At 40.3% G+C, this 22929-nt stretch overlaps 1 protein-coding gene across 1 annotated transcript in view; it reads right to left on the bottom strand.

Moving 5' to 3' along the window:
- Positions 1–3906: 3906 nt before the first annotated feature.
- LOC135101622 (tyrosine-protein kinase Dnt-like) overlaps positions 3907–22929 on the bottom strand; it is a 242808-nt gene continuing 223785 nt past the window's right edge. Inside the window, 12 exon segments of the mRNA XM_064005851.1 lie at positions 3907–7200; positions 8318–8454; positions 8774–8933; positions 15043–15192; positions 15446–15516; positions 15518–15606; positions 16113–16224; positions 16614–16685; positions 17004–17153; positions 20046–20063; positions 20704–20857; positions 21680–21842. Of these exon segments, the coding sequence (XP_063861921.1) occupies positions 7089–7200; positions 8318–8454; positions 8774–8933; positions 15043–15192; positions 15446–15516; positions 15518–15606; positions 16113–16224; positions 16614–16685; positions 17004–17153; positions 20046–20063; positions 20704–20857; positions 21680–21842 (1388 nt within the window). The 3' untranslated portion in view covers positions 3907–7088.

Below are 22929 nucleotides of genomic sequence, written 5' to 3'. Positions count from 1 at the left end.
AGGGAAATAGAAATGCTTTACTAAGTCAACAAGTATTTCAATGAAGAGAAAGAGAGCTTGTAATGGATTCCTTATCCACCTTCAAAAGCAACTGCACGGACAGCAAAAGCCACCAACGTTTCCGAGAAAACTGTTTAAGGAATCTGCTCGAAACGAGGCCGGACATCACCAGAAAAGAGGGTCTTTTGTCGCCAAAGAAGAGGAGATATTCTGCACCTGTCACCATTCTAGACGACTTTGATAAATGTGTTGTAAGGAGAACAGTCTTGGCATTTTATGAGAGTCATGAAGTCCCGACTCTGCTAAAAATTCAAGAAGAACTGAAGAAAAAAAAAAATCCTTTAGTGGCTGCAAAACCTCCCTTCACAAGATTCTGCAGGAGATTGGCTTTAAATATGCCAAGGTTGATGGCCACAAATTCCTGATAGAAAGGAGTGATGTTGCGGCAGCTCACACTAAGTTTTTGCAAGACATGAAAAAAGTCAAGCAGGCCTCCCAAAACATCGTATATCTGGATGAAACTTGGGTGAATCAGAATTACACAGTTGGAAAATGTGGGACAAACACTACATCACCTCAAGCCACCAGGGAAAGGAAGTCGTTTGATTATACTTCATGCTGGAACGAAAAATGGCTTCGTAGACAATACCGAGTTAGTGTTTCAAGCTAAAAATGACGGAGATTATCACAACCAAATGAACTCTACACTTTTTGAGGAATGGTTTAGGAAGCAGTTGCTCCCAAATATTTCAGCAAACTCGTTGATCGTGATGGACAACGCTTCCTATCATTCGGTGAAGCTTGAAAGGCCTACAACAGCATGGAAAAAATCGGAGTTGCTAGATTGGCTGATAAAGAAGGGGGTGCAGCACCGAGATAACTCATTGAAAGCACAGCTGCAAAAGCTTGCCAAGAAGATGGATGTTACCACGTAATCGATAAAATTGCGGAGGAGGCAATCCGCCGTATCACTGCCAGTATAACCCGATTGAGCTCATTGGAGCTCAAATGAAGACTTATATAGGTAAGAAGAACACATTTCAAATGGCTAATCTTAAAGTTCTTTTCAGAGAAGCTCTGAGTCTCATCACACCACAAACTTGGAAGGAAACAGTGCGACATGCTGAAAAAATTCAGGATGATGGCTAACAAGACGTGGCAGCTGAAAATTTCGTTGAGTCATTTGTGATCAACATCACAGAATGTTCTGATGAGGAAGACGATGCTTAAACAACAGACAGAGGATTAGTCATACGGGGGACACCTCTTGAAAAAACTCGCCTTAACTTTTACCTCGTATTGGTGGTGTGGGAAAAAAAGTTGAAAATTGCTAATAAATAAATACTACATAAATATAATATAATATAATATAATATAATATAATATATATAATAAATAAATAAATAAATAAATAAATAAATAATAAATAAATAATATATATATATATATATATATATATATATATATATATATATATATATATATATATATATATATATATATATATATATATATATATATATATATATATATACGAGTATATATATATATATATATATATATATATATATATATATATATATATATATATATATATATATATATATATATATATAGAGAGAGAGAGAGAGAGAGAGAGAGAGAGAGAGAGAGAGAGAGAGAGAGAGAGAGAGAGAGAGAGAGAGAGGAGAGAGAGAGAGAGAGAGAGAAACAGATGTGAAGGAAGGGAGACAGACAGTTAATCCGATAATTGGCGGACGAACTGGCAACGTCGCACTCATGGGAATTCCAGAATCTGTCACACCTTGAACGGACTTCATGCTCTGAACCGACTTCAGGAAAGTAGCCTAAGGATAAGCCGAGTCAGTGGCAGCTGTGAGAGGATCTCTGTCTGGTCGTAACAATGTGTGTATAGAGTGTCCCGGGAGGAAAGTCACATATTCTCAGTTACGAAAGATCAATTAATTTAGTCGAAAATACCCTATGGTCAAACGCTTTTAACGTCTTAGTTTAGAATTTACAGGACATTTCATTTATTTATTTGTTTATTTATTTATTTATTTATTTATTTATTCATTCATTTATTTTATTTATTTATTGTTATTTATTTATTTATTTACTTATTTATTATTTATTTTTTTAATGGACAGCCCTGCCAACATAGCGTGCGTGTGTAGACATAATCCACTCAACTGTTATATATATATATATAGGCACGCATAAGCTTCGTGTGGCATTTGTGTCAAGGTAAAACACATTTACATACAATGCTTCTGTTTTCTTCATCACATTTGGGACTTGGTGAAAAATAAGTTTTCAGGTGGGGAATATAATACTACCTACATAACACTCACAGAAGTGAGAAGATATCATAGACCAACCACAAATCACGCTCATAGTCATAACTTTGGTCACTCTGCCGTGCGTCAGTCCCTTATACCGCATGATCTAACGAAACGTTGTAACTTCATAACGCTTATCGGAGCCCAAAATTCGTGCAAGAATTGCAACAATAAGAGGCGTACCTGTAGTCTATGCTAACTACATTTATAATTGACTAGCTGAAACAATGTTTAGATGCAGTCAAGTCCTAGCACATTATCTCGACCCACAAATATCTGGCATATGCAATACAATAGTTTGTGTTTGTTCATAGAGGTAATTTCCCAGACAAAGGCAATCCCAGAGATCATACTCAAAATTCTTTTCTGTCTTTATTATACATTTTCAACGAGTAAACTTAGGGTTAAAAGTATTGCAGATAGTGAGATTAAAGATATGGGAAGACTCATACTTGTGTACTGCGTATTGTACGAAACTGCAGGAGCACCAGTTTGACATTTCTGATTCAGTCTGGTCAAAGGCTGGGGGCTTGTCCCTTAGATTTGAGATACTTTGACCTAAAGGAAAATATAGCTAGAGAACTGTTGGTCAAATTGCGCTGTATTAAATTGTGTTGGAAAAAAACGATCATATTTTCGCGTCGTTATGTCGTTATGGTGGTAATATTCCCCGTCTATCAATAAATGAGGGCTCGCCTTCCCTCACGTCAACATTGTTTCAACTGTTTCAATCGGCATCCACACTCACTACCTTATTTATTCAGTATTACTCTTGTGTGAGTGTAGGTATATTACAAGTATGCCCTCTCTATGGTACCGCTTAATTGGTGGCTTGCTCACTACTTTGGTGGCCAGGCATGAGAAAGATGGTTAACTTGCCTAAGTGATGCCAGGCACAATGCATCCCACTCTAATAATGAACATTACTGTTAAGTTTTAAAAAATTACTATGGAGATATTTGGAGGGGTGGGTGAAAATCAATCATACTGTGAGGGAGAGCAACTCTTCAACTATATTCTCTGCTAAATACAACTCTTAGAAAATAAGGGAAGTGGTGAAAATGAAATAGTGAAGGACAACTTCTAACTTAACACAGAGTTACTATAAATGATGTTATGACGTCTGGTGCTTCTCCCCCCACCACTCCTCTGTTCTTTCTCTCCTCCCTCCTTTCTTCTTCTAACTATTTCTCTGGACTTTATTCTTTCTAATGAGCAGGGCATTCTGCATAACAATATATATATATATATATATATATATATATATATATATATATATATATATATATATATATATATATATATATATATATATATATATATATATATATATATATATATATATATATATATATATATATATATATATATATATATATATATATATATATATATATATATATATATATATATATATATATATATATATATATATATATATATATATATATATATATATATATATATATATATATATATATATATATATATATATATATATATATATATATATATATATATATATATATAGCGATGGAGTAGGGTAAAATTACGTAAACAAGAATCACAATTTCTTGGGTCGAAGCACCAGTTATTTATTCTTCGTTAATTAACAAAGGCTGGTACAAAAATGGACAATGTGCGACTTGCAACATGCACTATTTTTTTTAAGTACAACAACAACAACAACAAGAACAACAACTGGGTACTCTCAGATCTGGCGTGTGCATTGGCAAGCGTGGCATTCCCCTGGAGGAGCCAGGCGCTGCTGCCGCCTGCAGGACGGGCACACTCGTTCATTGGAGGATTGGAGTACTTCGCCATACCTATGGGATGGATGGCTTCTGTCTTGTTGCTGATATTTACTACTTTTCTTTCTCAAGGTTATTCCTGCAGACAGGGAAAACATCCATTATTTTCTGTTTCATACATGCTGTCAAAACATTTTTCCGTTCAGTTACGATGTATGGATACTTCTACTTCAGTGTATTGGAATCTTTAGAACGATTTTCACTTTATTAGTTCATAAATTCAAGATACGTACGATGTCACATATGTAAAGAACACATCAATGAAGTAACAAGAAACATCAACCATGTCTTTTTAAATAGTGTAGCACTGAAAACTTGACAAGGTAATGTGGCTGGCATGATTGAGTTCTAAATTTTGTTTAGTGATGACTGATGAAGACAAAAAAATAACATATCACACTCTGGCTCATCGAAGTATATAGCACAAAGCATCTGGTAGACTTTCACATGGTCAGCAGTGGAGGCTTACAATTGATTATAACCTATGTCTCATATCACTGTAGATCAGTCATTAATGTAGCACCATTCTAACTCTTAATCTAGAGTATGGCATTACATTTTGATTCTTAAAATCCATTTTCTTAACTAACAGTTATGGTCATCCATTCTCTTATTTGACAGTTGGATAAGTTGTCATTCACCCACTCAACTCCTTATCTAAATGTATATTAACAACACAAAGTAGATGAGTCGAACTGAAAGAATGTTATCCGTAGTGCACATAATACTCTTACTGAATAAGTATCAATATATAACACAAAACTCTCTTACCTCATTACTAGGAGCCTGAAAAGTTTGATAATGAAAGTAGTGAAGGCTATTTACCAAGAACGTTTTGTAAGTAAATTTTCAAACAGTTTCCTCCAATTAAAACACGAAGGTAGGAGGCAGCAACTTGTACTATATTGCATTAACTTTTCTTTCCTAAATTAGCTGAAAGAGCAGCTCTGATACTTTCTCAAAGGCATGCTTGATGTTGAATTGATTTTAACTCAGCAGATTAAGAGCAACTACAGTCTTTCCTCACGTGTGAAATGTTGTGAGCGATGTAAATGCTTTCCTTGTCAGAAGTGAAAATTCTACTTGTTACCATGACACTTTATTCTATTATTGATTAGTCATATTCTGGTATTCCATTTTCCTCAGCCACACACTTCATCTTACACATAAAAAGAGAGAGAGAGAGAGAGAGAGAGAGAGAGAGAGAGAGAGAGAGAGAGAGAGAGAGAGAGAGAGAGAGAGAGAGAGAGAGAGAGAGAGAGAGAGAGAGAGAGAGAGAGAGAGAGAGAGAGAGAGAGAGAGAGAGAGAGAGAGAGACAGAGACAGAGACAGAGAGACAGAGACAGAGAGAGAGAGAGAGAGAGAGAGAGAGAGAGAGAGAGAGAGAGAGAGAGAGAGAGAGAGAGAGAGAGAGAGAGAGAGAGAAATTCTTACAGCCAAAATAATGGATCCTCATTCTTTGGTGGCTTAAAATTTCACCCACTTCTGTTATTCAAGCTGTTCAGCACAGAAGGAAGTGTTCCATATCATGTAATGGAACAAAAGGAAGAAATATGTCTAAGCAAAACAATGAGAAAGAAAATGTTGACACATATTTCTATTTTGAGAATCGGTGTCTTCCACACTGGAAGACCTCGAGGCCTGTCAGTAAGCACGTACCTTCTATATTGCACATCGCTAGTCGTGTTCATTTGTGATATAAATACAAATAAAGGCATTTAGTATATAGACATACATATACATATATCACTATGGTTATAAACATACTCTATATATTTACAGCTCCTACATACACACAACCATGCCCAACCCACACACTCTTACACACAGAAATGTTCATGAGTGTAGTATAACTCATGCATGGTAATAAATTAACAGTATATGTATATGTATGTGGATATATACCCACACAAGTAAATATATAAACATTCAGTTACATAATGTGAGGACCTCTGTTTGCCATTATAAGTCAGACAATAATCATCACACAAACTTGTCAACATATGCTCCTTTTTGTTCACTGCAGTCTTGCTTGAAAACAATTAGTTTAGTTAGTATTTTTTCAACACAATTCATCAACTTATTATATTCAAATTATATTAAACACACACACACACACACACACACACACACACACACACACACACACACACACACACACACACACACACACACACACACACACACACACACTGCCTTGCAACACTTGCCAGCGCCAACATGAGCAAGTTCACACAAGTATTGGAGGAAAACTTGTACTGCACCTTCAGTCACCAAACAACAATCCATTCACTGTCCATACCAAGAGTCCATCAGTGGAGCCTCGAAGACAGATGATAATTTACTCCTTCTTAAGCATTATCAAACCTAGTGTTCGTACCTGAGCCAGTGAATAAATGATGAATAAATGTATAATAAAGAAGTCAGATACCTCAATACCTTCACTTCAAAATTAAAGAAACAATTATTTGCGTTAGATTGTGTGTAGATTCCTTTCAATTTCACGCAGCCATATACGTGAAACATGGCCTCTACCTGGAAGAGAATAATAATAATTCAATATTTATGTAATTTCAGATTAGTCACAAGGGAACATATTTGTAATTCATCAAAATAAGGATTCTTCTTTTTCCTGGTCCTTTCTACAGTCAGGTGATGAGTGGTGAGGATTCATACACACAACCCTTAATTACATAGTTTGTAAAAGAAAAGATGTAACTATTTGGTCGCTATTGTTTCTCTGATATCAAATTTTCGCTGCTCTTAGAAACAATTAGGCTTATGGATTAACAGCGTATTGACACATGACGACTTAAATGTTACAGCATATGGTTATAAATTTATAAGTTGAGTACACAGTAAGACTCTTGACTTTAACACTTCTAGGATGATTTGGTTTCACAGGCAGTGGACACATGAACATACAATGACATTTTCAAATGTATTTTCCAAGGGCTGAGTAAAAATCCTGGAGGCAGGAGAGGAGGTGGGGAAAGCTGGCTCGGTCCTCAGGTGCTGGGGCCCAGCACCGTGCCATCATCCCAAACCTGCAGAAAGGCAAAGGGGAGGATAAGGAAAGCAGCAAAGGTGTGCTCTGTGCTGCATAGGCATCAAGTCCCACCACACACTCCACTATTGCTCCTTGTCTGCCACCCAGGATACAATACTATTTGTACTAAAAATGTTCAACCAATTTATGACATTTTTATCCTGGTTTAACTGTGTTGGCCAAAAACTATGCAAATAAAATGTGAACCTGTCATTGCATCCACAAGATGGAGTTTAAGGTCAGTATCATCCAGGTCACGAATTGGATGGAAGTGATAATAATCTTCTTGTGAGCTGCGGTTACGAAATATGAAAAAAAAAAAAAAGCGGGGGGAAGAAAGAAGTTTTTATATACAAGAGGGATAATGTCAGAATGCAACAAAACTTATAGTGGAGAGAGAGAGAGAGAGAGAGAGAGAGAGAGAGAGAGAGAGAGAGAGAGAGAGAGAGAGAGAGAGAGAGAGAGAGAGAGAGAGAGAGAGAGAGAGAGAGAGAGAGAGAGAGAGAGAGAGAGAGAGAGAGAGAGAGAGAGAGAGAGAGAGAGAGAGAGAGAGAGAAGGGGGGGTGTATGCAGTGGGCATAATTAAACTGAATCAAATTAATGTACAAACTTGCTGCTTTAATGCAACACTTATAGAATGCAGGAATATGCTTTACATTAATATCATTGAAAATTTTAGTGTTGTTGTTCCATGTGTCACTGTTAGTATGATGAATATTGACTGCATGAACTGTTTATTTATAAGTCACAGTGTAGGATTTTTTTTTATCTCCTTGGGATCTGATTACATGCTCCCTTTCAGTTACATGAGTATCATAAAAGCTAACCAATAACCAAGATTTTTTGCATCTTCAGTTCACTGTAGCTACTTACTGTAGTTAGCAATAAAAATCATAATTAATTTATAAACATGAACATTTCCTACTACTCAATGACCACAAGGCTGGTAGGGCTGTCAGTGTTTCATAAAGATTTCAATGTTTTAGAAGATGGTATGTCCTATGAGATGAAAGATAAAATGAGATCCTTGGTAATTGGTGTTTTTAAGATGCTGATGCCTCCTTGCAGCCACTAGCCTTCTGGTTTCCCTTCTCCCTCCCATGTCCGCTCCTTACAGCTCATCAGGGCAGTTGTTGGGCTGGGCCAGGCGGTAGCCGTCACGCAGATAGGCTGCCATCTCGAAGGGATCCACCTCGATGTAGGGCTGCTGAGCCAGCGTCGCCAGTTCCCACAGGAGCACTCCGAACATCCACTGAATTGAAGCAGACTGAATAGTTTATGTTTGCAATAATAAAACAAGAGAGGAAGGCGGTACTCATCAACCTTCGCCTATTCAATGTAGAAAGGAACATAAATACACTCTAAGACATGGTGCAAGATAATGTGAAATGGTTGGGAAAAAAATAAAAGATGAAAAATTGCTCAAGCTACTGGTATACTGATTGCAATATGATGATAAAATATATTTACATTAAAGGATGAAGAGACCACACACATAATTCTGTTAATCTTGGTAATTAATTCTATAAATTTACCAACCCTAAAAAAAAGCAAAATGATCTGCGTCTTACCACATCGTTAGCAGGAGTGAATTGTTTGTGGATCAGGGCTTCCAGACTCAGCCACTTGACGGAGCGGTTCTCGTTGTCCCCAAGACAGTGGTAGTCCTGTGGGAAGAGGTCCCGGGCCAGGGCAGTGTCTGACACCCGAACCTGTAGTTCTGAGTCAATCCTGTCAAAGATTACAAGGGAAGTCAGGAGATGAGAGAACTGAATACATAAAAGTTTGTAGCAATATAATAATAAGTATTGTCTTAAAATACTATATTTGGTATTATGTTCTCCATGACCTCTGTGATTCCTTAATGTGTAAAATGAAACAAAAATATGATGAGCACTGAAGGGCAAGATGATGGCATTCACTCTAAATTGTAATACACTAAATAAATTGAAATTAACGAGACGTGAATGAAGCTTAGAAGGCGAGATGTGTTGTATGGTTTGTACCGCAAAAATGTATCATTCAACATATCTATCAAACTATTAGTATTTGTATTTTCCCTTAATTTTGATATGAATTTCGGTATCAGTTTCTTGCATGATTACATTTATACGACTATTTGGTAGTATAAATCTAACAACCATCTAGAACATGAGAGTTACGGTGCTCCAGGCATGGCAGGATCGTAGCGAGACACAAGAACACGTGGCAACGACGTGAAAGATTCTTGTTCTTCACGTCATAATCTAGTCACTGGTGGAGGTGATGACTGCTTCCCTGAGGTGGAGACAATACACGCATGGTAAGCTGTCAGGGAAGCGGCAAAGAAAAACCCACCGGGATGTACTACAATTTGCCACGATATCACCCTCAAAAGACACCACTTCCATTCTCTCTCTCTCTCTCTCTCAAAGCACCTTCCCTACCTCAGTGCTGACGTGTATTTTCATGATCCACAACAAAAATTCCTTTAAACGAATTTGCCAAACTTTTGTTTTCCGTTTCTTGGCAAATTGACACCGTAATGTAGGGAAGGAAAATGATGTCTCATAGCAGAGTATAATTTCGTTCATTACTCAGTTTTGCTGTTTCATGACTTAGGTAATTTTTATTTATAGCTTACTGTTCTTTTTGTTAAGTGTGGATTCCTAAAAGCCATGTGCACTATTTATAATCTTATGTATTCTAAGCATATGTGCGGAGGCACATCGCCATGTGGGAACGCATCCCTCACACCTCATCTGACTATTCTAGGATTATCGCTCCCATGGGAAAACACCTGGGCTCACACCTTTTGCCAATTATGATCACACACTTTTCTCCTCAACCACGTAACGAATGCACTGTATGTGATTGGTGGACGCCTCTCGGCCCGGGATAAATAAATTAAGGGTTCGAGAGTCGGCATTACTATTAGGAGGCGAGCGAAATCTCTACACCAAATAAACGAAAAAAAGCTACAAAATGAGTCCTCCATCCCATCATGTAGGAGTCGGGATGGGAGGACGACCAGCCCAGTACTTAAGTGGTGGCAGCAGCAGCCCGCTCCTGAAGCAGCAGTTTCCCGATCCTTTGCTTCTTCGCCCTCCTGCAGCACCGTGCCTCGCTCCTGCCTCACTATGACGTCATTTTCCTGTCATGTCTCTGTTTCTGTGACGTCCCTACTCCCATGCGACACTCCTGAAGCCATATCCAATCCATGTCGACGCTCCTGCGTCTTCCCGAGGCATGGCTACTTCTTGTGACGCTGCCCAAACATCCTGAGGCATCACTACTGCCCTGCTAGGCCCTCTGCACTTCATGAGACGAGCCCACTCATCAATGTCGCCCACTGCTTCCTCCTGTGACTGATGGTTCTGTGACGCCTGCATCTCCTCGTGGCTCTCACCACAACTCTTTGGCGCCATCACTGTCACGTCGTCAGCCGCCGCCTCAGTTGTCGCCGCTCCTTACCTGCTGTCTATTCACCGTCATATCTCCTGTACCATCGGAGATTTCTGCGGGTTCTCCTTCCTACTTCTCACCGCGATACGCCCTTGTCGCCTCTGGCTGGCTCCTCGTTGACACGGCCCTTCATCTCCTGATGGCGGCCCACCCATATCTCATCGCACCGGCGGTAATATGCTCACAACACACCTTACACCTTTCTAGTTGTCTTCTGTGTGTATATATTTTTGTGGTTCATTTTTTTTTTTTTTTTGAGAATATGTTTTCTATTTTTTGTACTTTTTTATCTTTATTTTTTTGTCTCGTTCATTCCCTGCGCCTCATACTCTTCCCTCGTCCCTCACAGCCTTTTCCACACCGTTCCTGACTTCGCACTTGCTCCTCCCCATATCGGCGCACTCAGTAGTCATTAGTTGTCCACAGACACTCGCACTGGCCCATCACACGCGGTCAATTTTCATTAAGTTGCTAACAATTACACACTTCTGGTACACGCTTCAGTGTTTGTGCGAATATACCTCAGTTTCTTTTTCCCAACAATTCATTTTCACTGCATCTTAGTGCTTCACATAATTCTTCTCTTAGTAACTGCTCTTCTTGCATTATGATGCCTTTTCACCCACGATCATGCATTCTCGCCAGCATGACGTTTTCTTTTTACCTATTCTTGGCGTGCTTCTATTTATTGCAGATATTTTTTTTTCTAAGGCGTCCTTCTTATTCCCGGCTCACACTACAGCCTGCCATCTTCACCTTCCAGAACGGTTTATGCTTTATTTTTATTTTTATTTATTTTTTTTATCACCCGTTTTTGGTTGCGCAAGCTAATTTTTGCTTGACCAGTGTCTGGGCTTTCTCCATGATTCACGACTGTCTGCCTTGTGACTACGTCCTGTTCTGGAGTGCCCGATCTCCTCTCTGATACGTACGTATTTCGTCTCTCCTTTTGTAAATATTTTGTACATATTTTATTTATTTTTTATTGTCTTTTTACACTTCCCATCATATATGTATTTATATATATATATATATATATATATATATATATATATATATATATATATATATATATATATATATATATATATATATATATATATATATATATATATATATATATATATATATATATATATATACTCGTATATATATATATATATATATATATATATATATATATATATATATATATATATATATATATATATATATATATATATATATATATATTTATATATAATGAGTATCTACTCACACGACCTCGTGGACGCAAATCGCCACGTGGGGACGCGCTCCTCGCACCTCATCTAACTATACTCAATACCAAATCTTGAGAAATATAGGCTCCTCCCACTATATGGCTATAGATGGAGCTTTTGGGTTTTCTTTAAGATAAATGGCTCGTCACGTGTGGTTAAACTGTTGTACTAAATTCATCTTACCCTTTTCTCTTCAACCACGTGATAAACGTGCTGCATGTGACTGGTGGACGCGTCTCAGCCCGGGATAAATAAATTAAGAGTTCGAAAATCGACTGGAGGATATTAGCATTGCCATTCGGAACAAGCCAAGTCTGTGTATTCTCTCTACACCAAATAAATGGAAGAAAGCTACAAAATCAGACTCCTTCACCCAATATACCACGTCCTATAGGAGTTGGGATGGGAGGATGACATACCAGCCCAGTAAATGGCGCCAGCAGTGGCCCGATACACATTTTTTTTTCTTTATGTAGGAGGGGCACCGGTCAAGGGCAACAAAACTGTAATTAAAAAAGAGGCCCACTGAGGTACCGGTCCCCGAACGAACTAAAAAATTACAGGATAAATGTCTTGAAACCTCCTTCTTGAAAGAGTTCAAGAAATAGGAAGGTGGAAATACAGAAGCATGCAGGGAGTTCCAGAGTCTACCAGAGAAAGGGATGAATGAATGAGAATACTGGTTAACTCTTGCATTAGAGAGTGGACAGAATAGGGATGAGAGAAAGAAGGGAGTCTAGTGCAGCGAGGCCGCGGGAGGAAGGCATGCAGTTAGCAAGATCAGAAGAGCAGTTGATATGAAAATAGCGGTAGAAAATAGCAAGAGATGCGACATTGCAGCGATGAAAAAGAGGCTGAACACAGTCAGTTGAAGAGGAGGAGTTGATAAGACGAAAAGCTTTTCATTCCAACGTGTCTAAAAGAGCGGTGAGTGGAATAACCCCCCATACTCGTACATGTGATGCATACTCCATACATGGGCAGATAAGGCCCTTGTACAGAGTTAGCAGCTAGGGAGAGGGTTGAGAAAAACTCGCGATGACTCAAAACAACTTCACTGGAGCTGTTTTAGCTAGAGATGAGATGCGAAATTTCTAGTTTGGATTATAAATAAAGAACAGACCCAGGATGTTCAGTGCAGAAGAGGAGGACAGTTAAGCGTCACTGAAGAGGGGATAATTGTCTGGAAGGTTGTGTCAAGCTGATAGATGGAGGAATTGAGTTTTTGAGGCATTGAACAATACTATGTTTGCTTTGCCCCAATCAGAAATTTTAGAGAGATCAGAAGTCAGGCGTTCTGTGGCTTCCCTGCAAGAACTATTTACTTCTTGAAGAATTGGACGTCTATGAAAAGATATGGGAAAGTGCAGGGTGGTATCATCAGCGTAGAAGTGAATAGGGCAAGAAGTTTGGTTTAGAAGATCACTGATGAATAATAAGAGGAGAGTAGGTAACAGGGCAGAATCCTGAGGAACACCACTTTTAATATATTTAGAAGAAAAGTAACCGTCTGCCACAGCAGCAATAGAATAGTCAGAAAGGAAACTTGAGATGAAGTTACAGAGAAAAGGATAAAAGCTGTAGGAGGGTAGTTTGGAAATCAAAACTTTGTACCAGACTCTACCAAAAGCTTTTGTTATGTCTAGGGTAACAGCAAAAGTTTTGCCAAAATCTCTAAAAGAGGATGACCAAGACTCAGTAAGGAAAGCCAGATCACCAGTAGAGCAGCCTTGACGAAGCCCATACTGGCGATCAGAAAGAAGGTTGTGAAGTGATAGATGTTTAAGAATCTTCCTGTTGAGGATAGATTCAAAACTTTAGAGAAGCAGGAAATTAAAGCAATACGAAGGTAGTTTGAGGGACTAGAATGGTCATCCTTTTCAGGAACAGGCTGAATTTAGGCAAACTTCCAGCACGAAGGAAAGGTAGATATTGATAGACAAAGTTGAAAGAGTTTGACTAGGCAAGGTGCAAGCACAGAGGTGCAGTTTTCAAATAAAATAGGAGGGACCCCATCAGGTCCATAAGTCTGCTGAGGGTTTAGACTAGCGAGGGCATGGATAGCATCACAGCCAAAGATTTTAATGAATCATCCAAGATAGAGTTTTTAGCAAAGGTTTGAGTGAAGAGTTCAGGTCTAGAAATAGATAAGATGGCAATGGTGCCATCTGGCTGAAATAAAGGAGGGAAAGATGAAGAAGCAGTTACTGGAGATATTTTTGGGTAGGTGCCAGAAGTCACGAGGGGAGTTAGATCTTGAAAGATTTTGACACTTTCTATTAATGTAGGAGTTTTTGGCTAGTTGGAGAACAGACTTGGCATGATTCCGATCTGAAATAAAAAGCTCATGAGATTCAGGTGATGGAAGGCACATGTACCTTTTGTGGGCCACCTCTCTATCATGTATAACACGAGAATGGTTTGCAAGGTTTACGTCGAGAGAGAATGAGGAATGTACGTCTCAATGCCTGACACTATCACCTCTTTTATGCACTCAACACGGAAGTAGTAGTCATTCAAAGGAAAATCAGCATAATACCTCCTCAAGTCCCCTCAATTAGCAGAGGCACAACGCTACAGGAACCTCTGCTTTGTGAGATCCTGAGGAGGGATTGGAACGATAGGACAAGCTACAGATATGAGATTGTGATTGAAGGAGCCCAATGGAAAAAATAGAGTGACAGCATAAGCAAAAATCATTAGAGGTTAGGAAAAGATCAAGAATGTTGTGAAGGAAGAGTTGTTTTTAGAGTGCAGGCTGTGACTGCCCCTGTGTATAGTGAGTCACACAGGGAAATGTTCAATGGGGTCAGAGCTAGGTTACTGATAAATTCACAGCACCCCTGATCCAGTGGTTCAGGACCTCACTGGGAGTAATTATCGTTTCAGCAGATGTCTACTACCCCCTCCTCTTCACTAATTACAGCTCATAAGATTACTGCTTCTTAATCTGGCACATATTAGCATCTTTAGGTAGTAATCAATATGTTTCATTTACATCTTCTGTAACAAAGTTGCCAGAAAAAAGGATGTGTGGCAGGGGGAAGAATTTGGAATCTTTGAAAACATGTGTTAATAAGGTTGGCTAACTATTGTGGCACCTCCATTCATTCTCTTCACTTGGGTTTACTCACAAGCAATTTCTGGTAGCGACGTCTTTGTGCAGGAGTCGCTGCTGGTGAAGGTGGATGAGTCCCAGGCAAATTTGGATGGCAATGTGCACCAGATCTCGAGTCAGAAGCTTCACTCCATCATTGGAGCCCCGCCCGCAGCCCAGCAGATACCTGATGTTGATGGTACATAAAGTGTTGCTTTTCCAAACATTTTAACCTCATAAATAAACTGAATGAGCTTATTTTCTAGCTTTAAAATAAGTTGAACACCTTAGACACACCAACATAAGAATAGGCGAAAAAATGCAAGCAGCAGTGCAATGGTAAGACAAGAAAGGTCTGGTAGTAATAAATTTCTTGAATAGTCTATACATATTTGATGACTGGCACCACTGCTGAAAGTGACAAAGCCCTCAGCACTCACGTCTTGAGGTTAGTGAGGCCGAGATGTGGGTACAGGAGGAGAGGACGGCGAGGATCGGCGAGGCAAACCCCCCAACACGGGCAAGAGGTGTTGGTGGTGAAGACCTGCCAACAGCAGCCCTTCTCTAACTGCCATCCTCGCCTGTGCTGAAGACGCCTCACCTGCAGTGACGGGAAAGAGTAAAAGTCTAGATGGGGGCGTAGGATAACCTCACTGTCTCTGCTAAAGCTGCATTTTTCTTTAGTGAGGACTCTCGATTCCTGTTATCTGATTAACTTTTCTTTCATGTCTTCCTTTCCCTCTGGGCATGTTTTTAAAAGGGAAAACTAGCAGGGGGGAGAAGAAAGAGTCCCAGTTTCTCAGGCTGAGCTACCTGGCCTCGTTTCAGGGATGTCATCACTTCATATGAGCGTATTATGCTTCCCTTTTAAGAATTCTTCTCTCTAAAAACTGCTTATGTGGGATTAAATGAAATGACAGAGGGAAGCAAACATGGGGCTATATGCACACACCTACACTTCATATACAAGGATGAACATATCATATAGTTGACCTGAGTCTTCAATACTCAAGGCACAACAAGCTAAGTAGAGTAACATGAAGTGCTGAGCAGGCTACCATTTGACAACCTGAACACACCAGGAGTTAGTACTGATGCATCACCTACTTGAGACTGTTTTGATGATGACATTAAGAGCTGCGCGGGCGTAGGGGTCTCGATAGACGCCTCGCAGCACCTTCCCGAAGGTGCCTTCCTGCACCACCTCGCCCACCTCCACCTGTGTGCCGCGATGCCACCCAGGAAGCGGATCGGTGTTAGTCATACATGATCTGGTTTCTGCTGTACATGTTATTCATCAACATAAAAGTAAATTAAAAATATTAATAACAATACTTACCAGCAAGAATGTTGAAAATAATTTCATAAATACATAACTTAGTCATTATATTTAAGAAAAAAAAAAAAAAAAAAGTGATCTGCAAAATGCCTGTAATAATGGTGTGACAAAATATCAAGATTAATGAAAGGACATTAATGAACAACACATTATATTCAACAATGCTTCCTTAATTGAAAACTGGTGAAGCTAAAAGGCAGATGATATTACTAACTATAAACGAAAGTCCTGCTGGTGCCTGTCACAGAGTCTGCCGCCTCCACACTCACCTTCCAGCCGTCTATGGCCAGCTGCCTCACCCTCTCACTGGGGTCAAGGTTGCGAGGGTCACGCCACGAAGCCTGAAGGTTGTTCACAACACGACAAAGGGGTTATTACCTCTATCTCTTACACACATATACAATACAGCAAACTTAAAATCAATCACCATCAAATAGTAAATATAAGATAAAAGGAACATAATGCAGTGAAACAGTTTTGTACAATAATGTGCAATCTGAGTTATCAACAGACATTCAATGACCCTGCTTATTCCAAGACTCTGAAAACATGACTCATACAGCAACACTAGAGGAGTGCAGTAGTCAGCCAAACCTACAGCAAAATTAACTTGGATGAACACCCGGTGAGGTGGTGAAGGTGTGCCGTGCCTGTCTCACCTGGGAGTGCAGGGAGGAGGCGCAGCAGGAGGCGTGCGAGTGTCGGGAGGCGGGGAGTGAATGGGCAGGAGAGTAGGGCTGTGAGTACACCTGCGAGAGTGGCGACGAGGCGTAGTGCAGGGACTCTCCCCCCGTTCCGGCAGCACACACCTGCCAGGCCGCCGCCAGAAGACTGCATTAGCGTCTACAGCTGTCATGCAGTGTGATATTACAGCCAAAGCTCAACATTCATCATGCCATTCAGGTATACTTCGCTCTGATTCTGAAGGGACTAATTAGATACCGCCTGCCTGGGACTGTGGAGCCTCGGAAGATTTCAAGTGATCAGCGCGTAGCCACTCGTCTGTCACGCAATTATGCAGTCCTGCTCCATCACATGAAAGCTTTACAGCCACCACGGCCCGCGCCAATCAAACTTCAACTAACTCATGTCTGATGATTACTCTTTGGGCTATTTATTATTTTTTCGTGATTGCTCAGGATGGAGTCCGTATCATTTAAATTTACCTGCAAGTATGCTGATGCCGATTCTTTGTTCATTACTTATGTTCAGTGTACAATTTTAAATGTACAGGCTTCATCGCAACTCATCCTGCGCTTTTTCCTTGTTAAACTTGTGTACAAAGAAGTATGCCTTCGACATGCATCAAAGAATTGAAGAGATTGTTGGAGTGCTGTCAGACAGAACATACACAAAAATGGATACGTGCTAAACTCTCTCTCTCTCTCCTCTCTCTCTCTCTCTCTCTCTCTCTCTCTCTCTCTCTCTCTCTCTCTCTCTCTCTCTCTCTCTCTCTCTATTTTACGCGTGAATGAGTTTGCTGGTGCTAGAGGCAGAGTTTGTCTTTCCTTCATGCATGGCGGTGCTAAGATACGAGAGGAAGAGATGATGTGTAGTGACTGGGAGGCGGTGGCGGAAGAAGAGGAAAGGGATGGATAGGTTAACAGAAATTGAAATGAATGAAGAAATGGATCGATGAGTAGATGGGTGCTCGAAGGGGAGGGAAGAGGGTTGACGAAAAGACTGAATGCTCGCACGTCTTGCTTGTATTGCCATGTGCTCAATGTTCACGTGTCTTCTTATTGGGCGTTCATTTCCAGGTTATGTCGTTTGGCACACAAGACAGACGGTCATGCAGAGATTAGCGACAAGATCAGGGAAAGAAACTGACTCACACACGATCAGTTTTATAAAGAAAGAAAGTAAGAAAAAAGAACATAGCAGGAGCACTCGACACTCGGATGTATATGCAACATAAATCTTCCAAAAAGATAATTTCCTTATCATGTCAAAGTAAAAAAAGGAATGAGAAAATAACTAAGTACATTATTTGAATACATATGATTAAAAACACCTTCATATTTGCGATGCTGAATTTAAAAGTTGTCCAGCTGCCACTCAGTTTCTCTCACACACACACAACGTAGATACATACATACATATATAGAGAAGCAATAAGATACAAGACACAGTAAATTATAGAGATGTAATTATTAATTTTCTTGGTAGATTATTTAATTATTATCACTATTTCTTTGGTGTGTGTGTGTGTGTGTGTGTGTGTGTGTGTGTGTGTGTGTGTGTGTGTGTGTGTGTGTGTGTGTGTGTGTGTGTGTGTGTGTGTGTGTGTGTGTGTGTGTGTGTGTGTGTGTGTGTGAGAGAGAGAGAGAGAGAGAGAGAGAGAGAGAGAGAGAGAGAGAGAGAGAGAGAGAGAGAGAGAGAGAGAGAGAGAGAGAGAGAGAGAGAGAGAGAGAGAGAGAGAGACGCAATAAAAGAACGATTCCTTGGACCACTATCTCCCTTCCCCACCCCATCTAACCCCCCTCTCTCTCTCTCTCTCTCTCTCTCTCTCTCTCTCTCTCTCTCTCTCTCTCTCTCTTAGGACAGGAATAACATACGATTTTGGAACAATGGCCGCCGCAGGAGTCTTTGTGAAGTCCCTTTTATTTGGCAACACAAACCCCTCGTGCATCAACGCCCGCCTTGACCGCTGGGAAGAGGAGGAGGAGGAGGAGGAGGAGCGAGAAGGGAGGAAGACTGCAGAGAGGAAAGGGAGAAGGGATGAAGGTTTAACGGCAAGGGAGAAACACTGCAAGATGAAAGGGATGGAGAAAGGAACAGACGGAAGAAGAAAGGCGGATTGAGAGAGACTGAAAGGAAGAAAGGAGCACAGGAAAGAGAAGGATGACGAGTGAGAGAGAATGACAAGGGAGAGGGGAAGATGTGAGGTAGGGAAAGCAATATTATGGAGAGAAAATGGTGGATGTTGTCTTCTTGAATGTGATTTTTTTTTGGTGGTGGTGGTGATGGTTGTGCTGGTAGTTGATAAATCAGTGTTTTCTTTGTTTCACTAGTATTTTTTTTTTAGTTAATCTTATTACCTGACATAGGATTATAGAAGGATGGAAGAAACGAAAAGGGAGGAATGGAGGGAGGGAGGGACGGAGAAATGAATGCGAAAGATGAAAAATAAGCTATTCGAATAGTGAAAGAAGGAAATCAACAAAGAAGAAAAAGAAAACTAATTTAAGAGGAAATAATCCTTCTGAGCTGTAAAGGGAAGCGCCTCGCCTTGCAGGAAAAGAAGCGAGTGAGGATGAAAGTTTATAAATTATTATTAAAAGACGTTACGATGAAACTGAAGCGCAACAGAATTTTCTTAAAGCTTATAAAGGAAGGAAAGCATAAAATGTGTGATGGCAAGAGACTGATGACCTTGAGTATGTACGTACGTAAGTGAATGCGCGCGCGCGCACACATGCACGCACGCACGCACAGGTTAGTGACACCTTATTAGAATAGGTGAACTTTCATCCATACATTTCCTTGGAAGTAAAGTAAGAAGGACGAAAACACAAAAGGAATTACATCAGTATATGGAAATAATATTGTGGAGAGAGAGAGAGAGAGAGAGAGAGAGAGAGAGAGAGAGAGAGAGAGAGAGAGAGAGAGAGAGAGAGAGAGAGAGAGAGAGAGAGAGAGAGAGAGAGAGAGAGAGAGAGAGAGATGGATGCATGAAGGGAAGAATACTGAATTATTACCTTGGCTTTCTTCTTTTTCTGTCGGGAAGCAGAATGGCCAGCGGGAGGCAGGAGGGTAAGGGGAGGGAGGCAAGGCTCATGAGATATTTGACCCTAAGTAAAACCTACTCAAATATTACATTGAAAATAAAAGGGGAAAAATTACCACTCTTACAAGAAAAAATATAGCAAATGTTTCACGTAGCATATTAAATTTTACAATAGCTTATACAGTACTGTACGATAATGAAAAATAAAATAATCTACAGCAAAATTATACCCTAGTGAAATAAGAACAAGCATTATGAGGCAGTTAGAAGCACTGTTAATGTTTACTTTCTTTTAATAGTGAATGCTCCCTCACACGCCCCGTGGCGATGGCTGATGGAACTAATGACCGCGGGAGTGAGTCAGTGAATGAGTAACTAAGTTGAATGAGTGAGGACGGGCTGTGGTTCATACTCTTAAACGTTTTACCGCTTTATTGCAGCCACTTTCAATATACTCTAGTGGAAGTTTTACAAAGATTCTACATCATCAATGAGAAAAACTGCAATGGAAGTCCAACCAGTCATCTCTGTGGCCTCTGAAAATAGTCGTCAGTAAGGAGCAAAGCGTTTAAGAATGCGGGTTTACATCTTCCCGGTAGTGCGAAGGACGCGCGCCCGCTTCCACCTACCTCGCTGGAGATGATGGGCACCTTTTTGAAGGAGGCGATGGTGACGTAGGAGTTGCTGCGGAGCGAGGCGGGGCCGCGCACACTGCCCCCCGTGGTGCCACTCGTGTCGCCCATGTAGCCTGGCCCACTGTAGTACCGGCAGGTGAGTGACGCCCTGCACAGGTGTACACGGTAATCACTGAGCGTTAATTGGATGACTGTGGTAAAGCTCCCTTATATGGTTATGATACACTGATGCCTACTGTTATGTACTCTCCTCAGTACTGTCATTACTATCATAAGAGATTATACTTTATCATCGTTGATAGCTCAATGCTGCTGTTGTGTTATCAAATGTTCTTCGTGCAAGTGTGGTGAGGCTCCTAGCTACAGGAGAGACCACAACGAGGCTCGCTAGACACTACTCTACACACATAATACGAGTACTAATACAATCCTGGTATCCTGTGTGCGATGAGCAGCGTGACTCCTGAGGTGATCTGGTGTCTTCCTCTTGAGAGCGTCACGTCAGAGGAAGGAGTCTGATGAAGCCACACTGCCTGTATCATTTCCCTTGACGCAATGATGATGTCATAAGGGAAAATAAATGCTAGGGACGGGACAAGGAGGCGCGACTAAAGCTGAGTATCGTGCAGGCACCACATCATAACAGTAACCACAGTAATAACAATCATCAGCCTCTATAATTCCAGGGCGGGACAAAGGTTTTCTCAACCTTTTCTACTCACCTGACTGTCTCAGGCCCCCTGCAAAAAAAAAAAAAAAAAAAAAAAAAAAAAAAAAAAAAAAATAATAATAATAATAATAATAATAATAAGTAAAAATAACAATAATAATAATAATAATAATAATAATAATAATAATAATAATAATAATAATAATAATAATAAGAGCAGAAAAAACAAGAACAACTATTCGTCACCAGCACAATGACGCACACACTGAGCCGCACCACATCACCGAAACAGCGACTCACTGTGTTCTGGTCCTCTTGACTCTGAGGTAGAGGACGGAGGCAATGGTGATGACCAGGACGGTGAAGGTGCAGGCAGCCCCCATGGCCACGTACAGCGTCCCGAGCGAGGTGGACATCCACTCCGGGCGAAGGTAGATGCTCTCGTTCCTCGGAGCAAACTCCTCTGTGAGAAAAATGGAAGCGACTCAACAGGAGGGATAACAGGGAGGAGGAGGACACCGGAGGAAGACAGTGTGGCGACGGATATTTAAAAGGCAAATAAAAAGGAAGAACACATACATACAAATCACACATACCATACAAACCACGGAAAGGTAGCTAAGCAGATATTTTTTTACTGACCACAGATCACATAAAGCACTGAGTAAATAAGAACATAATAATATATGAAAATAAGGGAAGATGCAAGAAGCCGTCAGGCCAATACGTGGCAGTCCCTTCCTATTTCTATAATTCTCATCAAAAATCTGTCTAATCTTCTGAAGCTCCCTTATAACTCGGCACTTACAACCTGATTAATGAGGCTAAACGAAAATTACATAAAGCCACGAACAAAATTACTTAAGCTAAATACATATGAACATTTATGGTCCACAAGACATTAAAACAACTAAACAGTAACACCAGGCACTAAAACTAAGAGAACAGTCACATATAATCGAATCTGCAAGTGAACAATTATTTTCCATTATCTGCATCTTCCTTCATCAACCTTCTTCCTTATGACAGGACTTAGATGATAAACAGAGGGAGGCAGAAGGCAAGCAGGGGATAGAGGTGAGAGTGAAGGGAAAGACGTTCGTATAATCATGCTCTCATGAAAAAAAGGCACATCGTACACTGTCCTCAGAGAATACTGGATGAAGGGGAATACTGATGTGCTGAGCGTAAGGTTGAGGAGTCCATGAAAGAAAATTGTGTGAGCTGCCATGTTGAGAGAGAGAGAGAGAGAGAGAGAGAGAGAGAGAGAGAGAGAGAGAGAGAGAGAGAGAGAGAGAGAGAGAGAGAGAGAGAGAGAGAGAGAGAGAGAGAGAGAGAGAGAGAGAGAGAGAGAGAGAGAGAGAGAGAGAGAGAGAGAGAGAGAGAGAGAGAGAGAGAGAGAGAGAGAGAGAGAGAGTTATAAAATGTACTGTTGCATGAAATAAAATCTCTCCTTTCTCTCACAACCAAAAATAAAAACACGTTAGTGCATACGGGCAATGGGTGAGGTTAAGCAACGGTGGGTTTGGTTAGCATTTGGATGGGTGACC

The sequence above is a fragment of the Scylla paramamosain genome, chromosome 6, assembly GCF_035594125.1.
Source record: "Scylla paramamosain isolate STU-SP2022 chromosome 6, ASM3559412v1, whole genome shotgun sequence".
Taxonomy (NCBI): domain Eukaryota; kingdom Metazoa; phylum Arthropoda; class Malacostraca; order Decapoda; family Portunidae; genus Scylla; species Scylla paramamosain.
The sequence above is the reverse complement of the archived record's forward strand: the minus strand, read 5'-3'. Positions and strand labels throughout refer to the sequence as shown.